General features: G+C 35.9%; 6 protein-coding genes across 6 annotated transcripts in view; 4 read left to right on the top strand and 2 right to left on the bottom strand.

Annotated features, from left to right (window-relative positions):
- The window catches only part of RpL23A (ribosomal protein L23A), a 2,261-nt gene extending 1,129 nt beyond the window's left edge, over window positions 1-1,132 (top strand). Inside the window, exons 3-5 of the mRNA XM_018508864.1 lie at window positions 1-141; window positions 570-697; window positions 795-1,132. Of these exons, the coding sequence (XP_018364366.1) occupies window positions 1-141; window positions 570-697; window positions 795-1,056 (531 nt within the window). The 3' untranslated portion in view covers window positions 1,057-1,132. The remainder of the gene's footprint in view (window positions 142-569; window positions 698-794) is intronic.
- Window positions 1,133-1,751: 619 nt separating this feature from the next.
- SWIP (strumpellin and WASH-interacting protein) lies at window positions 1,752-5,834 on the top strand. The gene is made up of 2 exons (XM_018508939.1): window positions 1,752-4,012; window positions 4,105-5,834. The coding sequence occupies exons 1-2, from the start codon at window positions 1,779-1,781 to the stop codon at window positions 5,126-5,128; spliced, it is 3,258 nt and encodes a 1,085-aa protein (XP_018364441.1). The 5' UTR covers window positions 1,752-1,778; the 3' UTR covers window positions 5,129-5,834.
- On the bottom strand, window positions 5,312-8,329 carry LOC108762111 (CUE domain-containing protein 1). Its single transcript, XM_018508940.1, has 5 exons — window positions 7,964-8,329; window positions 7,732-7,890; window positions 6,985-7,372; window positions 6,830-6,913; window positions 5,312-6,797 (listed from the first exon to the last, which is right to left on the bottom strand). Exons 1-5 carry the CDS (start codon window positions 8,006-8,008, stop codon window positions 6,661-6,663), a joined length of 813 nt encoding a protein of 270 aa, XP_018364442.1. The 5' UTR covers window positions 8,009-8,329; the 3' UTR covers window positions 5,312-6,660.
- Window positions 8,330-9,339: 1,010 nt separating this feature from the next.
- On the top strand, window positions 9,340-13,765 carry LOC108762069 (ethanolaminephosphotransferase 1). The gene is made up of 8 exons (XM_018508871.1): window positions 9,340-10,134; window positions 10,399-10,467; window positions 10,616-10,808; window positions 11,693-11,955; window positions 12,076-12,233; window positions 12,490-12,670; window positions 12,760-12,936; window positions 13,105-13,765. The coding sequence occupies exons 1-8, from the start codon at window positions 10,063-10,065 to the stop codon at window positions 13,165-13,167; spliced, it is 1,176 nt and encodes a 391-aa protein (XP_018364373.1). The 5' UTR covers window positions 9,340-10,062; the 3' UTR covers window positions 13,168-13,765.
- A 145-nt stretch (window positions 13,766-13,910) lies between these two features.
- Window positions 13,911-15,452, bottom strand: LOC108762075 (coiled-coil-helix-coiled-coil-helix domain-containing protein 7). The gene is made up of 3 exons (XM_018508880.1): window positions 15,242-15,452; window positions 14,800-14,895; window positions 13,911-14,451 (listed from the first exon to the last, which is right to left on the bottom strand). The coding sequence occupies exons 1-3, from the start codon at window positions 15,428-15,430 to the stop codon at window positions 14,350-14,352; spliced, it is 387 nt and encodes a 128-aa protein (XP_018364382.1). The 5' UTR covers window positions 15,431-15,452; the 3' UTR covers window positions 13,911-14,349.
- Window positions 15,453-15,534: 82 nt separating this feature from the next.
- Window positions 15,535-19,870, top strand: Rrp40 (exosome complex component Rrp40). The gene is made up of 2 exons (XM_018508868.1): window positions 15,535-16,057; window positions 17,687-19,870. The coding sequence occupies exons 1-2, from the start codon at window positions 15,843-15,845 to the stop codon at window positions 18,204-18,206; spliced, it is 735 nt and encodes a 244-aa protein (XP_018364370.1). The 5' UTR covers window positions 15,535-15,842; the 3' UTR covers window positions 18,207-19,870.
- The last annotated feature ends 414 nt before the right edge of the window (window positions 19,871-20,284 follow it).

The raw sequence follows: 20,284 nt of genomic DNA, 5'->3' as shown, positions 1-20,284 counted from the left end.
CCTGCGGCTAAGCCTGTGCTTAAGCTTGCCAGCAAGCCGTTGATTAGCAAACCCAAGAAGAATGTACAGGCTACCAAAAAGACCCCGAAGGGTGGAAAGCCAGCGGCTCCAGTTCAGAAGGCTCTCAAGGCTCAGAAGAAGGTGCTTGAAATAGAAACATTTGTCTTGTTAATATTTTAACCCAAGGTGAACAAGAAAGTTAAAATAATGTTAATTTGACGACATATTGATCAATTATTGCTCGAATTTATGTCACGATTTAGTCAATTTGGACTTGTTCTCCTTGAAAGACATATGCCCGTATTCCTTAAATTTATTTTTAGATGCTCATTAGCCAATGAAATAATTCGTAGAGTATCTGAAGATAAATTTAAGGAAGCCTTAAATATAAAACCTGACTATGAATACAGGCAATATTGTCTTTTTCAATGATGAATTTAAGTGTGGGAATCTCTTTGAATTTCCGTGAAAATAAATTTTTAACACAGTACTGAACAATTAATGAGTCTACTGTATGCAAGAATGTATCAAATATTATGAATTTAACAATCACATTTATTACTTTACAGATCTTGAAGGGAGTTCATGGCTCCAGGGTGCGGAAGATTAGGACGTCCGTTCACTTCCACAGGCCCAAAACTTTCAGGCCACCTAGGAATCCCAAATACCCGCGTAAATCTGTGCCGAACAGAAATCGGTAGGGTTTAAATGAGATTCACTCGAAACTTCATAAATAAATATGTATATATGAATTTCTTTTGAGAAATTATTGCATCTTTGTGATTTGTTTTCAGTATGGACGCGTTCAACATCATAAAATTCCCATTGACAACGGAAGCGGCGATGAAGAAGATTGAAGACAACAATACCTTAGTCTTTATCGTGCACGATCACGCCAACAAATATCACATCAAGGCATCGATTAAGAAACTTTACGATGTTGATGTAGCAAAGGTGAATACTTTGATGAGGCCGGACGGCAGAAAGAAGGCATACGTGCGCCTAACGCGCGATTATGATGCGCTCGATGTCGCCAACAAAATCGGCATCATATAATTTCTATCTCACTTTTTGTTTAAAAATAAAGTAACATCTTGTACTGATATAATAAAAAGATATCAATACGGAGAAAGATTAGATTTTATTCGTTACTTCGCAATCCTTGTTCGAGATAAGTAAAAAAAATTTATAAATTAATGACGAAGATTTTCTTAAATTAATAATTAATTTTCTTAAATTTATAAATTAATGAAGATTTTCTTCGTCAGTTTTAAGATACAATTTAATCGACTGAGTGAGAAAATATCGACAGTCGATATTTCCTCACTTTCCAAAAATATTGCCATCTGTTGCTAATAGTAGAACATGTATGCTTCTATCTGATTACATTAGATTAGCTATCTTTGCAGTGTTGTGCAGTGTCAGTGAGAGGCGTCAGCTGTGATCAGCTGAAGTTTGACGAGTTTGATGGAATAACAATAATGGATTGGATACTGCATAGAAACAAAGTAATATAGAGTATAGTTATTTATGTTTGAATGCATAAAATAATAATATAAAAGATTCCTATCATAATTATATATAAAAAATACAAAAATATAATATAAACAAGGTAAGTTATTATATGTTAAAGAAATTTTATTGAAAGAAACAAGAATTTTAATATGATTATATTTTATAAATTTATAATGCATATGTATTAATCATAAAAATTCTATAATTAGAGTACCTCTAATAATCATCACAAATTGCCGAAGTTACAACTTCAATAAATAAAAATGATAGAGGCACCGACGTGGAACTCCAAAAAAGATGAAGGCATCTATAAAGCCGCAGGTGCTATGCATCTACGAAAGTACGGAGAATTTTTTGAGAATCTGGTGGAGAAATCTTGGAAAGGTGATTCAACGTTAGAGTATATTATAGAAGGTCCTCTACGTCTAGTCTACAAATCGACAGAAGATATTGGCATCCTGTCTTTGGTGGAAATGGAGAACAAAGTTCTATCCAAGCTGCTGGCAGCGATAGCAGGAACGTGCAGAGAAATCAGATTGCTGAAAGTGGAAGCTGCTGGTTTTTATGCAAAGCTCTTCGCTCACGGAGAAAGATGCATGAATGACGATCTTATTGGTGTGACTAAATTATTGTCAGATCTCCTAGATCTATCCGTTTTTACCAATCGAATGTCAGCTGTCGTACACTTGACTACCCAACAATTGGCAAGTCTATCCGGCGCCGTCCATGAAATCTATTTACCCGTTCTACTGGAAGGCTTCATAGATCTATTTGTTATCCTAGTAACTCTCGACGAGATCGTCGACGCTCAACCAGTAATATTGGAACAGTGGAAGAAGTACAGGATTCATGTGCGCTCTATGATGCATAATCCATCGCAGTTTGATGTCACCAAGACAAAATTGGAAACGTTTGATCATCTGCTCAAAGATCTGCAGGAGAAATTGCTACGAAAGAATATGTTTCTGAAGGCGATCGAGCATGTGATGGATGTAAATAAGGGTGCAGTCATGAGCGAGCAGATTATCAGTTATCTGAAAAATATGATTACAGATGTGGAGAGCAAATCCAACGACTGTGCCGCATTGAACAAGAACTGGATAAGAGCCAACGTCGGCGTCGCCGTGGCGATAAAGCTGTTTGGTGCTTGCGACAAGAAGCTGATCAAGAGGGTGCTGGAGGCCAACAAGAAATTCTACGCGGTCACGTTGGTGGGGAATGTGATGTGGGTGCCTAGTAAGTTCCTCAGCAACGTCGTGCCAAAGGAAACTGGCAATGCCATAAACTCACAAATTGGCGAAAAGATTCTGCAAGTGAGAACGCAAAGATTGTCTGTCACGGTGAACAATCTGATACAACGAGGGACGACCTGGTGCGTGGAGATGCAGAGTATCCTTACAAGAACCAATCTCCAGGTATCAGACATTGGACAAAAGCGTACGCTGCTGATGGATTTGTTAGCTTTGCTGTCTCAGATACAAGAGACTGTTGCATTTGTGACGAATTTGCACGCTTTGCTGTCGAAGCCGATGAGTCGTGGCACAGTACAACTAATTTGCAGACTCGTGGAGTTGCAAAAGTCCCTGCAGACGACGTTTTACACACTCGGGCCGGTTGTAGTGCAATCGCAGGCGCAAGTGCTGCAATACCTAGCTTACTACGTGCTAGTTATGCTGGAAACGGCGCGAAAAGCTCTTGTTCAGAGGGACAAGGGTTACAGCAGGGAACGCTTAGATGCACTATCGCTGATAGGGTTGAGTATGCGGCTGATAAGTGGTCCAGCGAGCACAGATAGACGGCTGATAGTGCGTTGCGCGTTAGCGTGCGCCACTCAGCTGACTGACACTTTCCGCGAAGAAGAAGTAGTCAAACTACGGTTCCTGCTGGATAGTTATGATGTCGTGGCCAAGTTGTACGAATTAGTCGATGAACACGGCGACTATTCGCTGCTGCTGCATCATCAAAACATGCTCCCCGCTTATCTCTCCTCGGTCGTCGACAGCAATACCGGCGTTTACCATATTACACATCTGTTCGCCGCTTTCAACAGCGCCATGAGCGAACAGGAATTCGCTGAGCTGAAAATAAAACGCATTGCGGAACTCCGGGAGAGCCTAGTGAAGAGTGTATTAAAACCGGCCTGCCACGAGATCGAAACTAGCCTACGGCTGCACGTGCATGCTCATCTTAAACTGGACTCCACGAATCCCTTTAATATTGGCGCAAAAGACAGTAGCAGAGTGGTGCGAGTCCCGCCGTTGCCTTTGGCCGAAAACATGGTTTGTACAAAAAGATTTGTCGAGCATTACCTGGACGATATGTTTTACAATTTGACGACAGTGGCCCTACATGATTGGAGAACCTACCGGACGATGCATGCGTTAGCCAGTTATAAGATGGGCCTGGACACGGTGCAGGACCATCTGCCGACGCAGACTCTCGAACAGGGTCTGGACGCTCTAGAGATAATGCGTAACATCCATGTGTTCGTTTCCAGGTAACCAGAATTATTAAATATGATATTATAAGAATTTATGTTATAACTAGTATTTAGAAATTTATCAGTATATTCATATTGTTTCATTACAGATACCTATACAATCTGAACACGCAAACGTTCGTGGAACACAGCAGCGGCAACAAGCATCTAAACACCATCGGCATCCGGCATATCGCCAATTCAATTCGCACCCATGGCACCGGCATCATGAGTACCACGGTAAACTTTGTTTACCAGTTTCTGCGTGTAAAGCTGCACACCTTCTCGCAGTTCCTTTTCGACGAACACATCAAGTCGCGATTGATGCGCGATATTAGATTCGTCCGAGCACAACGAGAAGCAGGCGCCGCTCCGTACACATACGAACGAGCAGAGAAATTCCAAAAGGGTATCCGAAAACTAGGGATGACTGCCGACGGGCTGAGTTACCTGGATCAGTTTCGTCAACTAATCACGCAAATCGGCAACGCACTCGGCTACGTGCGGTTGATTCGCTCCGGCGGCCTTCACGCCAGCTCTAACGCAATATCTTTTCTGCCAGATATCGAGAAAACAGTGCCATTCGAATCGCTCTGTCGTGGACTAAATTATAGCGCCACCACACAAGCTGCAGCCAAACGGCTGGAGAACGACATCGCTGATCTGGTGCGTAACTTCACCGAGGGTATTCAATACTTCAAGTTGCTAGTCGACGTGTTTGCATCAGCATTCCGCGACACCAAGTCCTATCATCTGCAGCAGTTCTACGCCATCGTGCCGCCACTAACGCTCAGTTTCGTCGACAATTCCGTATCCAATAAAGAGAAGATGTTTAAAAAGAATCAGACCGGCGCAGCTTTCACTGACGATGGCTTCGCCATGGGTATTGCCTACATCAACGCACTGCTCGATCAGAGCGTTGAACTGGACGGCCTTCATTGGTTTAAAACGGTTGAACAGCACATCGCCCAAGAAAAGCTTGCAGCCGAGCGCAAGGATGATCACGGCGATGAGAAGCTTCAACAAACCAGAGCGCTCACTCTCCAACGTCTCAATGAAAGAAACGCCGAGTTTCAATTGTTGTACTATAGTCTCTCTGGTGCTAGAGTGTTTTTCAAGCAACCTGATACGTAACACGAGACAATCTGCTCATTTTGATATTTCGATATTGTACTCTCGGGCCAGTTATCCAAGTCGATTTCATGATTACTAGGAGAGAAGTGGTTAGCACAAATCACGACGATTTAGATAAATGTGCTTTCCATTTCTTCCCTAATTTTTGAATGCAAATGAAATTTTGAATAAATATAATACTCATTCCAGCTCTTCCAATTTATTCTCATACGTGTTTGTCATCATAGCACATGTTGTAAATTACTTAGACTGTCTACAATCACTTTTATAAATATTTTCTACATTCACACGATATCGTTACAATAACAGAGCTTTTGTTCAATAAATAATGGCTAGACTGAATGACTAGGTTTTACGTCTAAAAGAGGTGCAATTACTACTTGCAATCGCAAGTAGAATCGAAAAGATAAATGAATGAAGGCATCTAAGATTTGTGTAGTGTCTTAAATTTTGAATTTGGCAAATTATTTAGAATAATGCAAAATTTCATGAGAATATAACAAACCTTCATCCATTTTTTTATCTCTATCTTGACGAATCAGTTGTTTATCTCACCAGATCAGATCTCCATCTTCTCGAAAATCGAATTTTCAAAAGAATCATTCTTTCCAAACCGGATCGATGTTGCGCTTTTTTTTAATTTTCAATAAACTATTGTGGCTAATTAACATTGACGCACTATCGGCGTACGATGCACATGAACATATATATACAACATCAATTACTTTCGTAGCCGTATATGCTAGAAAGCAAAACATATTGCGTATTTTGCGTACAATAAAAATTTTATTTGTTTTACTCGTCACGCTTAAGTAAAACAATGACGACCGTTATTAATTTGAATTAAGTATTTTTCCAATATCAGTGATAAAAAATTCTATCGAAATTATCGCTCGATAGATTTCTGCAAAACTTTCTTGTGTCAGTCTTCAAACGATTATACGCAATAATACGCAGTAATACATAGTAATACGGATAATCGCAAGCAACGTACAACAACAAAATATAAAATCTATTAAAATAAACTTTACGTCACAACATCGTAAAATATCACACTGAATTTATCAGAAACAGATCTGCGTCTTTACTAGAAAATACATTAAGATTAATTAACGCACTAAGATTGATTAATGCTTTAAGATTAATTAATTCCTACGTATATCTGCATAATTACCGAGATACGGCTTTTTGATAATTCTTTTATCGTTTCAAGCGTTTTACTTGATATTCACTCTATTCGGTGAGTCTTTGTTTCACTGACGCACCTTTAAGTTAAAACCTTGTAATTCCATTATCTCTGCAGCTAATTGTCAACCATCAAGTGAGCTATAAACCTGAATCGCTAATTAATTTATATCTTACACGACCCTGACATAGTTATCTCGTCTATCGCAAGTCACGACATAGATATGCTTCTTTTCGTGACATATGACATCTAAATTAAGCTGCAAATGTCGTTGAATTTGCCGTCTTACGATGACGAGAAAAAAGAGCAAATATTCCAGCAGGATCGTATAGATATAGATCTCTCTTTAAGATTGAGGTTTGGATGATTCTTCCGGATCCAGAAGATCGTCGCAAGAAGCTGTCGGTGGTAATAATTGTCTGCCACCGCGTTTCTTACTGCGAGTGAACACCTTCGTAATATATATATATATATAGCTTTTAACTTAAATTATAGTTTTCCAATTCATTACTTACGTTTGCCCATATTTTTCAGTCTTTCTTTGAACAGATCCTCGTCGTCGTGACCGGTCTGGCTGCTGCACTTCTCCAGCTTTGAGTCTACAAGAGAAAGAAAACGTTCCATTTTCTCTCTTGAGCTGCACTTCCTTGCGGTCTCCTCAATTCTTTACCATGTTCCAATGTAGACAGGAAATCTTCATTCCAACGAAGCTCCGCCATGAACTCCTCGTTCTGCAAAAACATAGCGATCCTCTCGTCCTCTAGCATAGTATTCTCTTGCAAATACGCCGAGTCGATGCCATCATCAGATATTTGCTGGGGAAGCCTTAGAAAGGTGTCCGGCAATGGTCCCAACAGTGGAGGCTGCCATTTTTGAACGCTGCTTCTTAACGCTGCTTTGCTTGAGTCTTTCCTGGGTGACTTCGCGGTCACTTGGTTTGGAAGCTCTTCCTTCTGTTCCAGCTCGCTCCTAATTTTCTCGTTCTCGTTGTCAGTACTCATGGTGAGCAATTGGTCGATTGTGGTGTCCACAGCTCCCTGATTGGATCTCAGTACAGCCTGCAAATATATAATAAAATTCAAACATATTCCTAGAATAAAACAATATGACAGTTGACAGTAGCTAGATTATGTATTTATATCAATATAGATTCCTTTTTGTTGGTTTAATTTAGGCTGCTTTTGTTTTGGACGTTGTAAACTTCATTTTATCTTTCTTATGTAACAATGATAAAGATAGAACGAAGCTTATACAGTGTATAAATATTTCAACCAAATGCAGTCATATTCTTAATCTTATTCTAATTAATCTTCATCTAATCAGAACTAGAAAAGGATTTAAAAAAGTAAGTTAATCGAGATTGAAATTAATCTAAAATACTAAAAATGGACTTTTAACTTGTCGATAGTTTTCTCACCTCTATCACATCATCATCCATCTGTGGAAACATGTTTTTAAAGTCAGCCATCGCCTGATAAAACTCCAGCGTTGTTTGTTGCTGTTGCTGCTGCTGCTGTTGCTGCTGCTGCTGCTGCTCCGTGGCAGAGGCCATGGTGAAGTTTCTGGAGCGACTAAGCTGCCAATACAATCAGAGTTAACATGATTTTTTATATCGAACACAAAGCATATATGCGTGTACAAATACATACAATGATCTTCTGACGTTTCTCAAGTAATGACAGCAGCGAGAGCATCGCCCATGCCTGCAAATACCGGTCTTTGCGTCGTTGCTCCTTAGTACGTGTCAATCAGCAAAATTAGCACAGTGTCATCTTTCAGAACGGTTAATCGATAAAATACACAGCGTGTTTAGAATATGTCTCGCCGGTGCCGGCTTACGTCACGTCATACAGACATACGTCAAAGAGCCAGTCGAGAACACCGTAAAGGTGTCAACTGTCAAAACCTACACCCGCTCTCAACTTGTTTCGGCTTTTATGAAACCAGGACTAGAGAACCTTCAGATCGTTCACCGCTCGTATAACCGGACTACTCATGTACGCTTTGTGATTGGCTGGCCACTGTTAGTGTTCCTATAATTATTGCAGAAAACACTACTACTGTATCCTTGCAAGAAATAGTTCTTTTTCTAAAATTGTCTCAAGTAATAATATCTAAGGAGATCCTAAAGTCGTCTGTTTTTTATCGATTCAGGGACTTGATTAACACACGATTTGCGTGTTACGTAATACTTGTCTTACTCATCAATATTGCACGCAACACACATATGTAAAAATTTTCTAACTATTTTTCTTATTAGGATTATGTTCCAAAACTTCCTCTCCGAGGAAAATTTTGCTCGAAATAATAATAACGTATACATAGCATATAAAATAAAATCTCGCAGAGAAAGTTTTGGAACGTAGCCTAGATATGTAAGCCTATTTCTGAAGAATTCAACAGTTTATGTAATCCTTAGTCCAAATCAAGAGTGTTTTATACGTACAAAGTATAAAACTCATACATATATATTATATATATGAAGCAAATATTGTTAATAGTCGACACCTGAAGCCGATAACAAAACTGTAATTTCCAATTTTTTTCGTTCTTGGCATAAAGTCGATCAGTTTGAATTAAATTACCTATTATACTTCAAGTGGAATTAAAAGCTTTAAATCTGAAAATAATTAGAAAAATATTTACTTGAAAAAAAAATGTTTCTTGAACGGTTTTGTGATTGACTTGTGACATCTTAAAAATGTATGTACATACTTGAGACGGTCTTTATATGGGCCTTCTACAATAATTAGCCATTAATCATAAATTAAAAATTGACGACTGTGATTGGTCAATTTTTAGCTTCCGATTTCTGATTTATGGCTAATGGGGTATTATGTAGAATTATAGAAGGCCTTGGGCCTTCTATAATTCCTTATAATTCTACAATAAGTCATTAGTCATAAATTAGAAATTAGAAGCTAAAAATTCACAATCGTCAATTTTTAGCTTCTGACTTCTAATTTATGACTAATGGCTTATCATTGTAGAATTATAGAAGGCCCAGTAAAGTTATAATCTGACTACGAATACCGGTCGTAGATCATTCTATTTTACACACGTAAATGCACGGCTCTGTATTATCAAGCTCAATCGTTAAAGCATGTCTCTTTTCCATCTCAACCGCTGAAACAGCAAGCGCGTGGACGATCGAGAATGAACGAAGGGAACAAATGAACAATCAGCCGGCGCCGCGCGCGCGCTCCTCTCTTGAACTCTCTTCTAACGTGGGAATGCACGTCCAGCACGTCGCGCATTCGTTGTGTGCGGTGGTGTGGTCTGTGAGGTGACAATGAACAACGACGTGCCGGGATCACCCGATACGCGTGCATACGTAATACGTGCGTAATTGTAAATCGTGAATCGTGAGTATTCGTGAGGAGTGGTGAGGGTGAGGTGACTCGTCGTGCAACGGTCAGACGCGCGATAGATCTGCGCCTCGTTTCCCGAGTGGAAATCGGCAATTGTAGGTGGCTGCCGAGCTGGAGTTTCGCTTGTTCGTTGTGAAAATACCGCAGGTACGACCGATGCCACGATGAGCCGACGTGATAGACGATTTTGCGTACGGTACAAATAAGGAAAGAGATATCCTCGTGAAAGGCCGGAGTTCACCGGAGATCTCTCGAGGCTCGCGCGTTATTGGCGCCCACCGCCCGGCGCCTCTCCCATCGCGTAAACGCGTGGTTAACGATTCCCAGAGTTAACGACATTAGATTCGTAAGATAGTTAAGATTCCTGAGATTCCAAGATGTATCGTAAGCTGAAGTTCGAGGTGGAGTACCTGACGGATGAGCACCTCACGGGGTTTGAGAGTTACAAGGTGAGAGGTCTGATTTTGAATATACTTTTCATACGTACCGATTATTGATTTGAAGAAATTATGAATATATATAAATATATGTCACGCGTTTTATAATATACATGCAATTATAACATGTGTATACAATAATTCATAAAATTATTTTATATTTTATATTTAATTTTTCCCAATACACATATAACTTTATTGAAATAATTGAAATAATATTTTTTGCTCTCTCAATGTTTAGCTGTATTGTTTATTTTGAATATGTTATGATTTCAGTATAGCTCCTTGGACACAAGTCCCCTGAGCGTGTATGTTATGCATCCCTTTTGGAATAAAATAGTACAGGTATAATCTCTGCTTCAGTGATGGAACAATTGTTATGTTAATAAGATACTTCTTTTTATCCATGTATTTTGTAGAGCTACAGTAGAACAAAATAGTTTTTTTATATAGTATTTTTATTATAAAATAATCATTCCATCTTGTGTTTTAGTATTGTCCAAAGTGGATTGCTCCAAATGTACTAACTTTCTCTGGATTCCTTTTTACCGTGCTAAACTTTATGCTATTTGCGATTTATGACTACTACTTCTATGCGTCCAGTGACGACAAGCCGGAATACCCTCCAATATCACGATGGGTCTTTGCCATGGCTGCTTTTAACATTTTTATGGCATATACGCTTGGTACGTGCATTTGGTGCTTGATATATAATTTTAATATTAACATGTAGAAGTTAAGGGTGTAAAAGTATACGTATATCAATAATAAGAGTATCATACGTATATTTTATTGAATAATTATGTACATATGTTTGTTAAATGAACTAATATTAATCATCTATGTGATTTTTTTTTCTTTGCGTATTTTCAGAAGTTTTTATCTTGATATATTGAGTATACATGTATATGCATACTTATACGCGCGCACACACACACACACGCACACGCACACACACACACAACTATCTCAAAACTCGCGACTCAAAATAATAACAAGACAGTTCTTGGAAAAATAAGTAAAAAAATTGTTTATAAATTTTTATTTTGAACAATAATTTTTGGAATACAGATGTTTATATATTAATTATAGACTATTTCACTTATGAGTAATGAGTTGCTTTTTAGATAATATTGTTCATAAGTAGATGGCTTATAAACGTAGTCTGTAATTAGTTATATTAATACCTTTATTATCTTCGAAATTAAAATTAAAATTTGTAATTAATGTTTTTACATTAACTTAATTTTTCGAGAATTTTCTTGCTATTAGTATTTTGAGTGAATTTCGAGATACCTTGTTATAGAGTGTATATATATATATAAATATATATATGTTATAATAATTAAGATAATATTTTCGCAAATTATGAAAAATTTATCTTTTGCATTTGAATAGGCACACGAACTTACATAAAACAGAATAATAAATTTATATATTAAGCAATATGGATGAGAAAATAATAAACATAATTTTATTGAGAGAAATATATATAAAAATTTTATTGTAGTATATATATATATATGTATACAGTTTCTTGAACAATAACTTAATTTTGTTTATATTGCAGATGGGATAGATGGTAAACAGGCAAGACGCACACAAACGTCCGGTCCCTTAGGGGAACTATTTGATCATGGTTTAGATAGTTGGACTGCCATGTTGATCACAGTGTGTATGTACTCAGTCTTCGGCAGAACAGATCACAGCGTCTCGCCGCTACGAATGTACTTTATACTGTGGAATGTATTCATTAATTTCTATCTAAGTCATTGGGAGAAGTATAACACAGGTGTACTGTTTCTTCCCTGGGGATATGATGCTTCCATGCTGGTAAGTTTGCTCAGATATATGATTTTTAATGTAAAATAATATTTTTTTCATATTACTAATTGACTTTTATTATTTCATCAATCTCTGCCAATTTACATTAACCTTTTATTGATTTTATAGGCAACCGTTATTGTATTTACACTTACCAGCATAGGTGGACACGAAGCCTGGAAATTTGAATTGCCAGGTGGTATATCGGCGGGAATGATGTTTGAAATGTTATTGTATGTTAGTGCGCTTGTGTCCAACTTACCAGTCGTTATTTGGAATATATACAAGTGAGTGTCATTTTATCGTTGTAATAAATAATACATTTTTAAAAATTATTGTTACTAAAATATTTGTTGGATAAAAACGAAATGATACGAAATTTTTTTTCTGTTAATGATAATTAATAAATATTGATAAAAAATATTCTATATTCAATTATCTATTTCTCTCTTATAATTCTTTTTAAAAAGCTCATTTTATTTAAAACAAAGTTTGAATAAAAAGCTTTACGTTAACATAATTATCTTTTGAATTATGTTGCAGGTCATATAGAGATAAGACCGGAAAAATGCGGACGTTTCCAGAGGCTGTAAGGCCTTTAGTGCCTTTAGTTTTGTTCTTTATAATTTCCACATTCTGGATAATGCACTCTCCAAACAATATTCTAGAAAAAGATCCGAGAATAATATACTTTGCCATCGGCACTATTTTTTCTAATATATGCGTAAGAGATGCATAGATATATTTAACTTAGTAATTTTTTTGTTTCTTTGAATATTCATTGTATTCATGTAAACAATGTTTATATTGCAGTGTCGATTGATCGTATCACAAATGAGTAATACTAGATGTGAGATACTACCGTGGTTACTATTGCCAATCGCAGTGGCCGCTGTTTTTTCATTTATCTTGCCAAGCATAGATTTGGAAATTATGTATTTAGTTTCTGTAGTGGCCCTGGTGTCACATGTTCATTATGGCACTTGTGTGGTAAGTTTAATGACGTGTTACGATTATAATTATGTAATATTAATGTATTTTCAATTATATATATTTAGAAAGAAATCTGCAATTAATGATAATTGTTATTTATTTTATTTTTATAATTTATATGACATTCTTTCTGTCATGTCAACATGATCGGTTTTGTAATTACAGGTACGTCAAATGTGCCGGCATTTCCGTATTCAGACTTTCTCCATAAAAGATCATTCCGAATGACTACTTGCCGACGATGCATGTTAAGAACGAAGAGATAAAGAAAAGGTTGATAAAAACTGACACGGAAAAGCAAGCAGGGAGAAGAGATCTGACACACACATACACGAACTTTTCTTAGGACTAATCACGAGGCATTAACATTTATAATAAAACACCTTTCGAACAGCAAGAAAAGGAAATTATTAAATCACGTTCTTTATGAGAACGCGCGCCATTCACGCGAAATACGATAGTAATGCTGCTCGCAGAGATTTGATAGCGCCATTTTATTCTACATATCTAAAAAAAAAAAAAAGAAATAGTGTGTTTGCTAGATATTGCCTATTTATTTCTATACAATAACAAAATTGTCCGAAATGTGTTTGACTATTTACTGTGATATACTTATCCTTATCACCGCTTTATCTCCAAGAGCAGCGGTTCGTCCATAAACGTTCTCTCCATCATAATATTCCGCTGGGCTTACATATAATATGTGTGTACAAATACTTTTTCTTTGAATGCTGCCGAGTTCATTGAGCAGTGAACTAAAAATGCACCTCTTCGTTTTCGACATGTATCGTCCTCGGACGTTATTAATCAATGACTAATAATATTGTATTTAGCTGTTTTTTTCTTTCTCTTTTTCATTAATATTTGGAAAATTATTTAAATTATTGGCAATATATATATATTTTTTGATTGTAAAACATTGTGTGTAGTACTTTAAGATGCATTTAGTAAAAGATAATATGTATGTTAAGTAAGAAAGGATCGAGAGTGCGTTATTGTTTATGTATCGATTGTATATTTGCGTTATATAAAATATGTGTACAAATTATTATATGATAATCTTGATTTTCATAAATTGCAATGTAAAATTCTGCTACAATGAAATGTGGCAGCTAGCTAGTTTCTCTCTTTTCTGTTTGTCTCACAGTTTTGATCGCAATTGTAGATACATCACAAAGTAATATGTTTTCCAAGTGTATGTAAAATTAACATGTATCGAAAGAAGAAATTTAGATGGTAATAGTGAAAATGTCAGTTTCTTTTCAATGTGGATTTAATATATTTCAAGCTTATAAACTCTGTTGGACTATATACATACGTAATATATTACAATGTAATATTGCGAGACACCGAAGAATATTACGGAATAAAAAATATTTTTACAAATGAAGCCGTGTGCTGTATCTATCACTATCTTGAGTTTAGGAAATCGGTCTTTATTTTGGCGCGCTCCTCCGGAGGTGGCAGGTACGGTTCGATACCTTTCGATTTGCGCTCATGTCGCACAGAAGCCTGTAAGAAAAATAATCCTATTGAAGATGTAATTTTGCGGACACGGGAGCATTTTCTAGCAAGATACATATGATAAAATGCTTTTCATTTAATGTCACAAATATTCTGCCCCTGGTTACTCATTGAATGAGGAAGATAGAAATTATGTTTGTATCGACTTGTATCACTATTCACTTGTAAATAGTGATACAAAAATCACCCACAGTGAATCCTTGCATCTTTATTTAACATTGGCAAACAATAAGAATGAAATGATAACACTGTGTTACACTGTATCGATTGTTTTTTTGCTAAAAAACGTTCTCAAATATGAATTTGTGCCTTCATGGATCGCAGGAAGAGAATTACCCAAAAATCTTTACAGTTCTTGTAATTGTTGAAATATGGCTGGCATGCCTCCCGAGGTTTATCAGAATTGAGGCACTTTAGGGACATGAGATGCTCCTAGAAGTTGAGAAAAACGCAACGTGTTAACAAAACAGCCGTGTTCTGGTCTTCTAGCTAACGGTATTTTCTTTTATCTACATTTTCTTAGCTATGCTTTTTCTCTGGCTTTTCTTGATACATAGACATACACTTGTATCGCTGTAAAAGAATACCGAAGGTGTGTTCACGCGACGTTCGATAATAATAAAACAGTAAGGCCCAGTTTTACAACCCATGGTTAACTCTTAACCGCGGTTCAACTTATTTGTCACCTTTTTCCAATTCTAGAATTAAAAAGAGATAATGAATAAGTTGAACTTCGGTTAAGAGTTAACCGTCAGTTGTGAAACTGGGCCTTAGATACCTTGTAACAAGGATTGTCCGTTTCTTGATTACGTCGTAACGGGTGCCTACTTGTGATATCTGTTCGTTGTGTAACATTTGAATCTCTTCCTGTATCCATTCCGCCGACAGAAGAATTCACACATAAATAAATATAACTTCTTCCGAAAATCAGCGGAAGTGTAGCTGCACCATATTGCACTTTTCGCATCCAGGATGAAATAGTTACACAATTATAAATGTCAGCAAGAAAAAGGAGGACGAAAAAGTGCGGAAAGTTCTGTAAACAGCTGTAAATGCCTGTAAAGTGTAAACAAAACAACTGTAAAGAACAGATTTGAAAAGAATCATGAGAATTTTATTATTTCATTCTTGATAGTAATATAAAACAAACAGTTGCTTTCAGTGTCAATGAAACTCAATTTGAAAATTTTATACTTTTTGACGTTTCTATCACGATGGTGACAAGTCCGAATTACGCACGTGGTCGCACGTTGTGATGGTTTTGAGGTTAGGTTGGCGTTTAACCGACAGTCCCGACAGTTTCAAGGAAATCGCGGGATACACTTGTTAATCGCGTGAATGAAATAAAAAGCTGAGAGTAACTTTTCTTTTCTCTCGGGATGGAAGTCAGCGTGGGCGACGTGGTGATGCCGGGTGATAGTTTAACGAACATCACGTCATTCAAGAAGGAAAACAAAAAGAGAGACCACGAGAAGGAGATCGTGATCCTGGGCCCTGGACTGCGTCGTGAGGACGATGCCGTTTTCATCTGCAAAGCCGGTGTTCTGAGGAAACGCGACCCGGCCGTCTACTATGTGGACAGCTATCAGAAACGGTACAAAATATTATTTTTTGAAGAATAAAATCATGTTCGTGTCGACTGTGTTTCCTAAAAGAAAAGCAGTCTATGTCATCTGCTTGCCATTTAGTAACATAAATTAACACAAATATCATTCTATCTTTCTTGACACTTCATGAGTAAGTAAGATAGAACTTGTGCCGATTTGTATCAAATGAAAAACACTGTGTCTCTTGCTGGAAAGCACCTTGTAACACAGTTATACTGATGCTGAGTCTATAACATCTATTTAATTTACATTAATTAAAAGGCACTAATTAATTTCAAAGAACCAAAATAATATAACTTGTATATTAAAACAATTCAATCATAGGGTCAAGAACCAACTCAAGGTGACGTTAGAGTAACAATATAATTGTAAGCAATAACTTATACAGACCTCTTCAGACGTTTCGACCTATCGGGTCCTTCTCAACGTTAAAAAATAAATCCAAATGTTACCGGTAACAACGCATGATGGTCGATATATAATAAAGGCGTATACATATTCGCATGTTGGTAAAATTAATATAAAATAATATAACTTGTATATTAAAACAATTCAATCATAGGGTCAAGAACCAACTCAAGGTGACGTTAGAGTAACAATATAATTGTAAGCAATAACTTATACAGACTTCTTCAGACGTTTCGACCTATTGAGTCCTTCTCAATGTTAAAAAATAAATCCAAATGTTACCGGTAACAACGCATGATGGTCAATATATAATAAAGGCGCATACATATTCGCATGTTGGTAAAATTAATAGTGGCATATAAACCGTCCAGAATGGTTCGTCTTTGTTGGAACTTGTAGCTCGTATATTCCAGACCATGCCTCAAATGCAATCTAGGTAGTCATCGGTTTCGTGACAATTGTACAATAAAATGGCCAATAATATTAACATCAATGAAGTTGATATCCTCCTTCATATTCTAAATACAAATATAGCAAAATAATGAATACGTAACTAATACAATCGAATGTCATAAAAGATACGAAAAAAATTACAAATTAATCCATTTAAAATATTAAAACATCTGTGTCTTACATGAAAATTGTTATGAACATGACTCACAAAAAAGGAAAATGATCAAATAAAAATTATGTCATTGTACAAATATATCATCCATAAAAATTGTTTAGTATACGAGTAACAATAAACAAAAATATTTAAAAAATAACGATTAATAAATTATGTCTTATACATCTACGTATTACATATAAATTGTTATTGAATGTGAAATCAATAAAAGAAAAATTCAATACCTGCAAATAAATTGATGACATAAAACACAATAAATAAAAAATAACTTGTATAAAAAGAAAATGAATACTATGTACATTTTAATAAGAATAATCAAAACTTGCTGTAAAAGAAAATTGAATATTTTTGATAGAGATTTATAATTGAGTGGGTACAGTAGGTAGACTATTAGTTTCAGAGGATTAATATGAGTTTATAAAATATATGAATTTTCTTTTTTCATTTTACATTAAACACGCATGTAATTCGATCCAGCATCTTCAACAAAAATAGAGCTGACTTGGACCAAGCTTCAATCAACTAATTAATTCTCTTTTTTTTTGTTTATCCATTTTTAACTATTCTTTATTTTACACAGATACATTCCCAGTCGAGGCGAGAACGTCGTTGGTATAGTGACGCAAAAAAGCGGTGACATTTATAAAGTGGATATCGGAGCCAGTGAACAGGCGACACTATCTTATTTGGCCTTTGAGGGAGCCACGAAGAAAAATCGACCTGATATACAAATCGGCGATTTAGTGTACGCCAAATTGCTGGTCGCCAGCAAGGATATGGAGCCGGAATTGGTATGCGTGGACTCCCACGGCAAGGAGAATGAGCTCGGGATGCTCAGCTCAGATGGCATGATGTTCACCTGCTCGCTGAGCCTCGTAAGGAAATTACTCAATCCGGAGTGTCCGTTGTTCAGGCTACTCGGAAGGAATCAGGCGTACGAACTTGCCGCTGGGATGAATGGCAGGATATGGATCAAGGCGCGATCGGTTCAAGAGACAATAGCCGTGGCAAACGCTATTCTAGCAGCGGAGTTCACGGTACCTAGTGAAATGCAAAAACTCTGCGCCAGAATCGAGAAAATATTATTTCTTATGGCTTAACGTTAGTGGACTTTGAGGAAAATTTATTTGGATGGATTATCAATGCAAAAGATTAGCATCGAAAATTCGGTGCTTTTTTTTTCAAATAAAACTGAGAAATTAGATTAATGCCTTAAATCAACTTGAATGTGTTTTAAAGCCAGTCCCACCTTGGCATGCAAAATAATGACTACTTGCTGTTATCAATGACAGTTACATTTATTGTATATTTGCAATAAATTCTGTAAATAAATCTGGAAGAGTTTTCTTAATTGATATTTTATGTGTAGGAATATAGTATAGTGAGACAACCATTGTAACAACCTGACGTGAATTAAAACTATAGTTACAATTATCACTAAAAAATGTTATCGTATGAATGTACATACAGCGGAAGCGATGAGTACATGATTGTACAAGGTATTAGCGTGAAACAATATAATCAATATAATTTAACGTTTAGTTTAGAAGAAAAGAAGACTCGCTTCATAGGAAATTCAATGTTTAATTTCGCTTTAACAAAAGAAACTTGATTCGGATATTACAGATAAGTATCGTATTACACTAGTGATTGCAGACAGTATCGATATAAAGATACGGAGTGCAGAGCGCTGCTAATTATGATAATTTTCATTACGTCTCGCTGATATGTGCCTAGTGTAATGCTCTCTTTGGCTTGTTCGAGCCGTGCGCGACTATATACGATGTTATTTGCCGTAACAGTCTAGAACAGTGACGGTATTTGCACTCAAGCACAACCATTACTTTCATCTTACAAAATGTTACTCGGAAAGCAATATCTAATCCAGTGAATATATCGTTACGTGTTTCCGCATAATTTCCATTTAATCAAAGATTGCACAGTATCTTTGTATTTAGTGGAATGTATTCACTGCCATCGCTTTCTAACTAAGCGTATACATATAAGAAAATCATTGGCAAAACAATCTCAAAAACATTACTCTTGCTGTTAATAAAGAGAAAGTTAATGAAGTAAAATTAATACTACCTTCTTTTTATCGCTAAGTAGATGTCATGTTTTACGAAATTAATATTATCTTCTTTTTAACTCTGAATATACATCAAGCTTTATAAAATGATTTTGAGACATCGAAAAGCCCATGATTTTCTAATTATTGACATCACATAGAGAATGTTTTTGCGCCAATTCAAACAATAACAACTTATCGCTAGATGCACATATACTACTGTTGACTGAGATTTTGATAGTAAAGTAATATATAATACAATTATAATATCAATTAAAAAGAAAGGAAAACACAATAAGTATATATAAACGCAACAGAGTATATATACGCAAAAAAAAACAATAAAAGATCTAGCAAACAAAAACAATAAGTATTGATAACAGAAGTATATTATTAAAGCTCAACTATTCTTTTTTGGTTATTTATGGCCCCTACTTCATCTCACAGCGCCGTACTAAAATAAAATTCTATGACACACATCTAAATGCTACAAAAGAGTACACCGTGACATCTTTCAGGATCGGATTTTCCTTCTACATCACAGATCTAAAAAAAATTCAACAGATCTTCACAAAAAAGCAAAAAATTTAAATTCTTTTTAGAAAAAAGGAAATAAAAGATAAAATAAATGTAAAAAGCAAAGGCTAAAGAGTTAAGATTATAACTTAAAAGCTACATCTCTGACTAGTTAAAATTATATATCGAATTATAATTTTAGAAAATTTATATTTACAGAATTAATTATAATTATTCAGAATTAATTACTATTATTGCACATAATTATGACTACAATTCTTTCTCACATCTCGGAATGTTGTCCCTAAAATCCGATCCCGAATACAATTTATTATATACTAATAATAAATTATTGATAATCGAGTTGAATTATGCATTCACGACATAAATAATTTGCGATATTATTTGTTGTAACACACCTTTTCTTTCTTCACTGCTGTTTTCACAATGTTTTTACGAACGCTACTATGCCAGCGATATGCGGTAAGTGTAAGTTTCACGAAAAGAAACAAAAAAAGTTTGCTAGTTACACAATAGGAAAACATCCAGTGTCTGACATTAATTATTCACTATGAAACTATCGATAGATTCTGT

This window comes from Trachymyrmex cornetzi, unplaced genomic scaffold (genome assembly GCF_001594075.2).
Source record: "Trachymyrmex cornetzi isolate Tcor2-1 unplaced genomic scaffold, Tcor1.1 scaffold276, whole genome shotgun sequence".
NCBI lineage: Eukaryota > Metazoa > Arthropoda > Insecta > Hymenoptera > Formicidae > Trachymyrmex > Trachymyrmex cornetzi.
The sequence above is the reverse complement of the archived record's forward strand: the minus strand, read 5'-3'. Positions and strand labels throughout refer to the sequence as shown.

Excerpts from the sequence above, each read along its gene's own strand:
- SWIP (XM_018508939.1), top strand. The coding sequence starts at position 1,779 with ATGATAGAGGCACCGACGTGGAACTCCAAAAAAGATGAAGGCATCTAT. Across the intron at positions 4,013-4,104 it reads ATCCATGTGTTCGTTTCCAG|ATACCTATACAATCTGAACA; the intron begins GTAACCAGAATT and ends GTTTCATTACAG.
- LOC108762111 (XM_018508940.1), bottom strand. The coding sequence starts at position 8,008 with ATGCTCTCGCTGCTGTCATTACTTGAGAAACGTCAGAAGATCATT. Across the intron at positions 7,891-7,963 it reads AGAAACGTCAGAAGATCATT|CTTAGTCGCTCCAGAAACTT; the intron begins GTATGTATTTGT and ends TTGTATTGGCAG. Across the intron at positions 6,798-6,829 it reads ACTGAAAAATATGGGCAAAC|TTAAAAGCTATATATATATA; the intron begins GTAAGTAATGAA and ends CTATAATTTAAG.
- LOC108762069 (XM_018508871.1), top strand. The coding sequence starts at position 10,063 with ATGTATCGTAAGCTGAAGTTCGAGGTGGAGTACCTGACGGATGAGCAC. Across the intron at positions 10,809-11,692 it reads TTTTATGGCATATACGCTTG|ATGGGATAGATGGTAAACAG; the intron begins GTACGTGCATTT and ends TTTATATTGCAG. Across the intron at positions 12,234-12,489 it reads GTTATTTGGAATATATACAA|GTCATATAGAGATAAGACCG; the intron begins GTGAGTGTCATT and ends ATTATGTTGCAG.
- LOC108762075 (XM_018508880.1), bottom strand. The coding sequence starts at position 15,430 with ATGCGAAAAGTGCAATATGGTGCAGCTACACTTCCGCTGATTTTCGGA. Across the intron at positions 14,896-15,241 it reads CGGACAATCCTTGTTACAAG|GAGCATCTCATGTCCCTAAA; the intron begins GTATCTAAGGCC and ends CTCAACTTCTAG. Across the intron at positions 14,452-14,799 it reads AGAACTGTAAAGATTTTTGG|GCTTCTGTGCGACATGAGCG; the intron begins GTAATTCTCTTC and ends TTTTTCTTACAG.
- Rrp40 (XM_018508868.1), top strand. The coding sequence starts at position 15,843 with ATGGAAGTCAGCGTGGGCGACGTGGTGATGCCGGGTGATAGTTTAACG. Across the intron at positions 16,058-17,686 it reads GTGGACAGCTATCAGAAACG|ATACATTCCCAGTCGAGGCG; the intron begins GTACAAAATATT and ends TATTTTACACAG.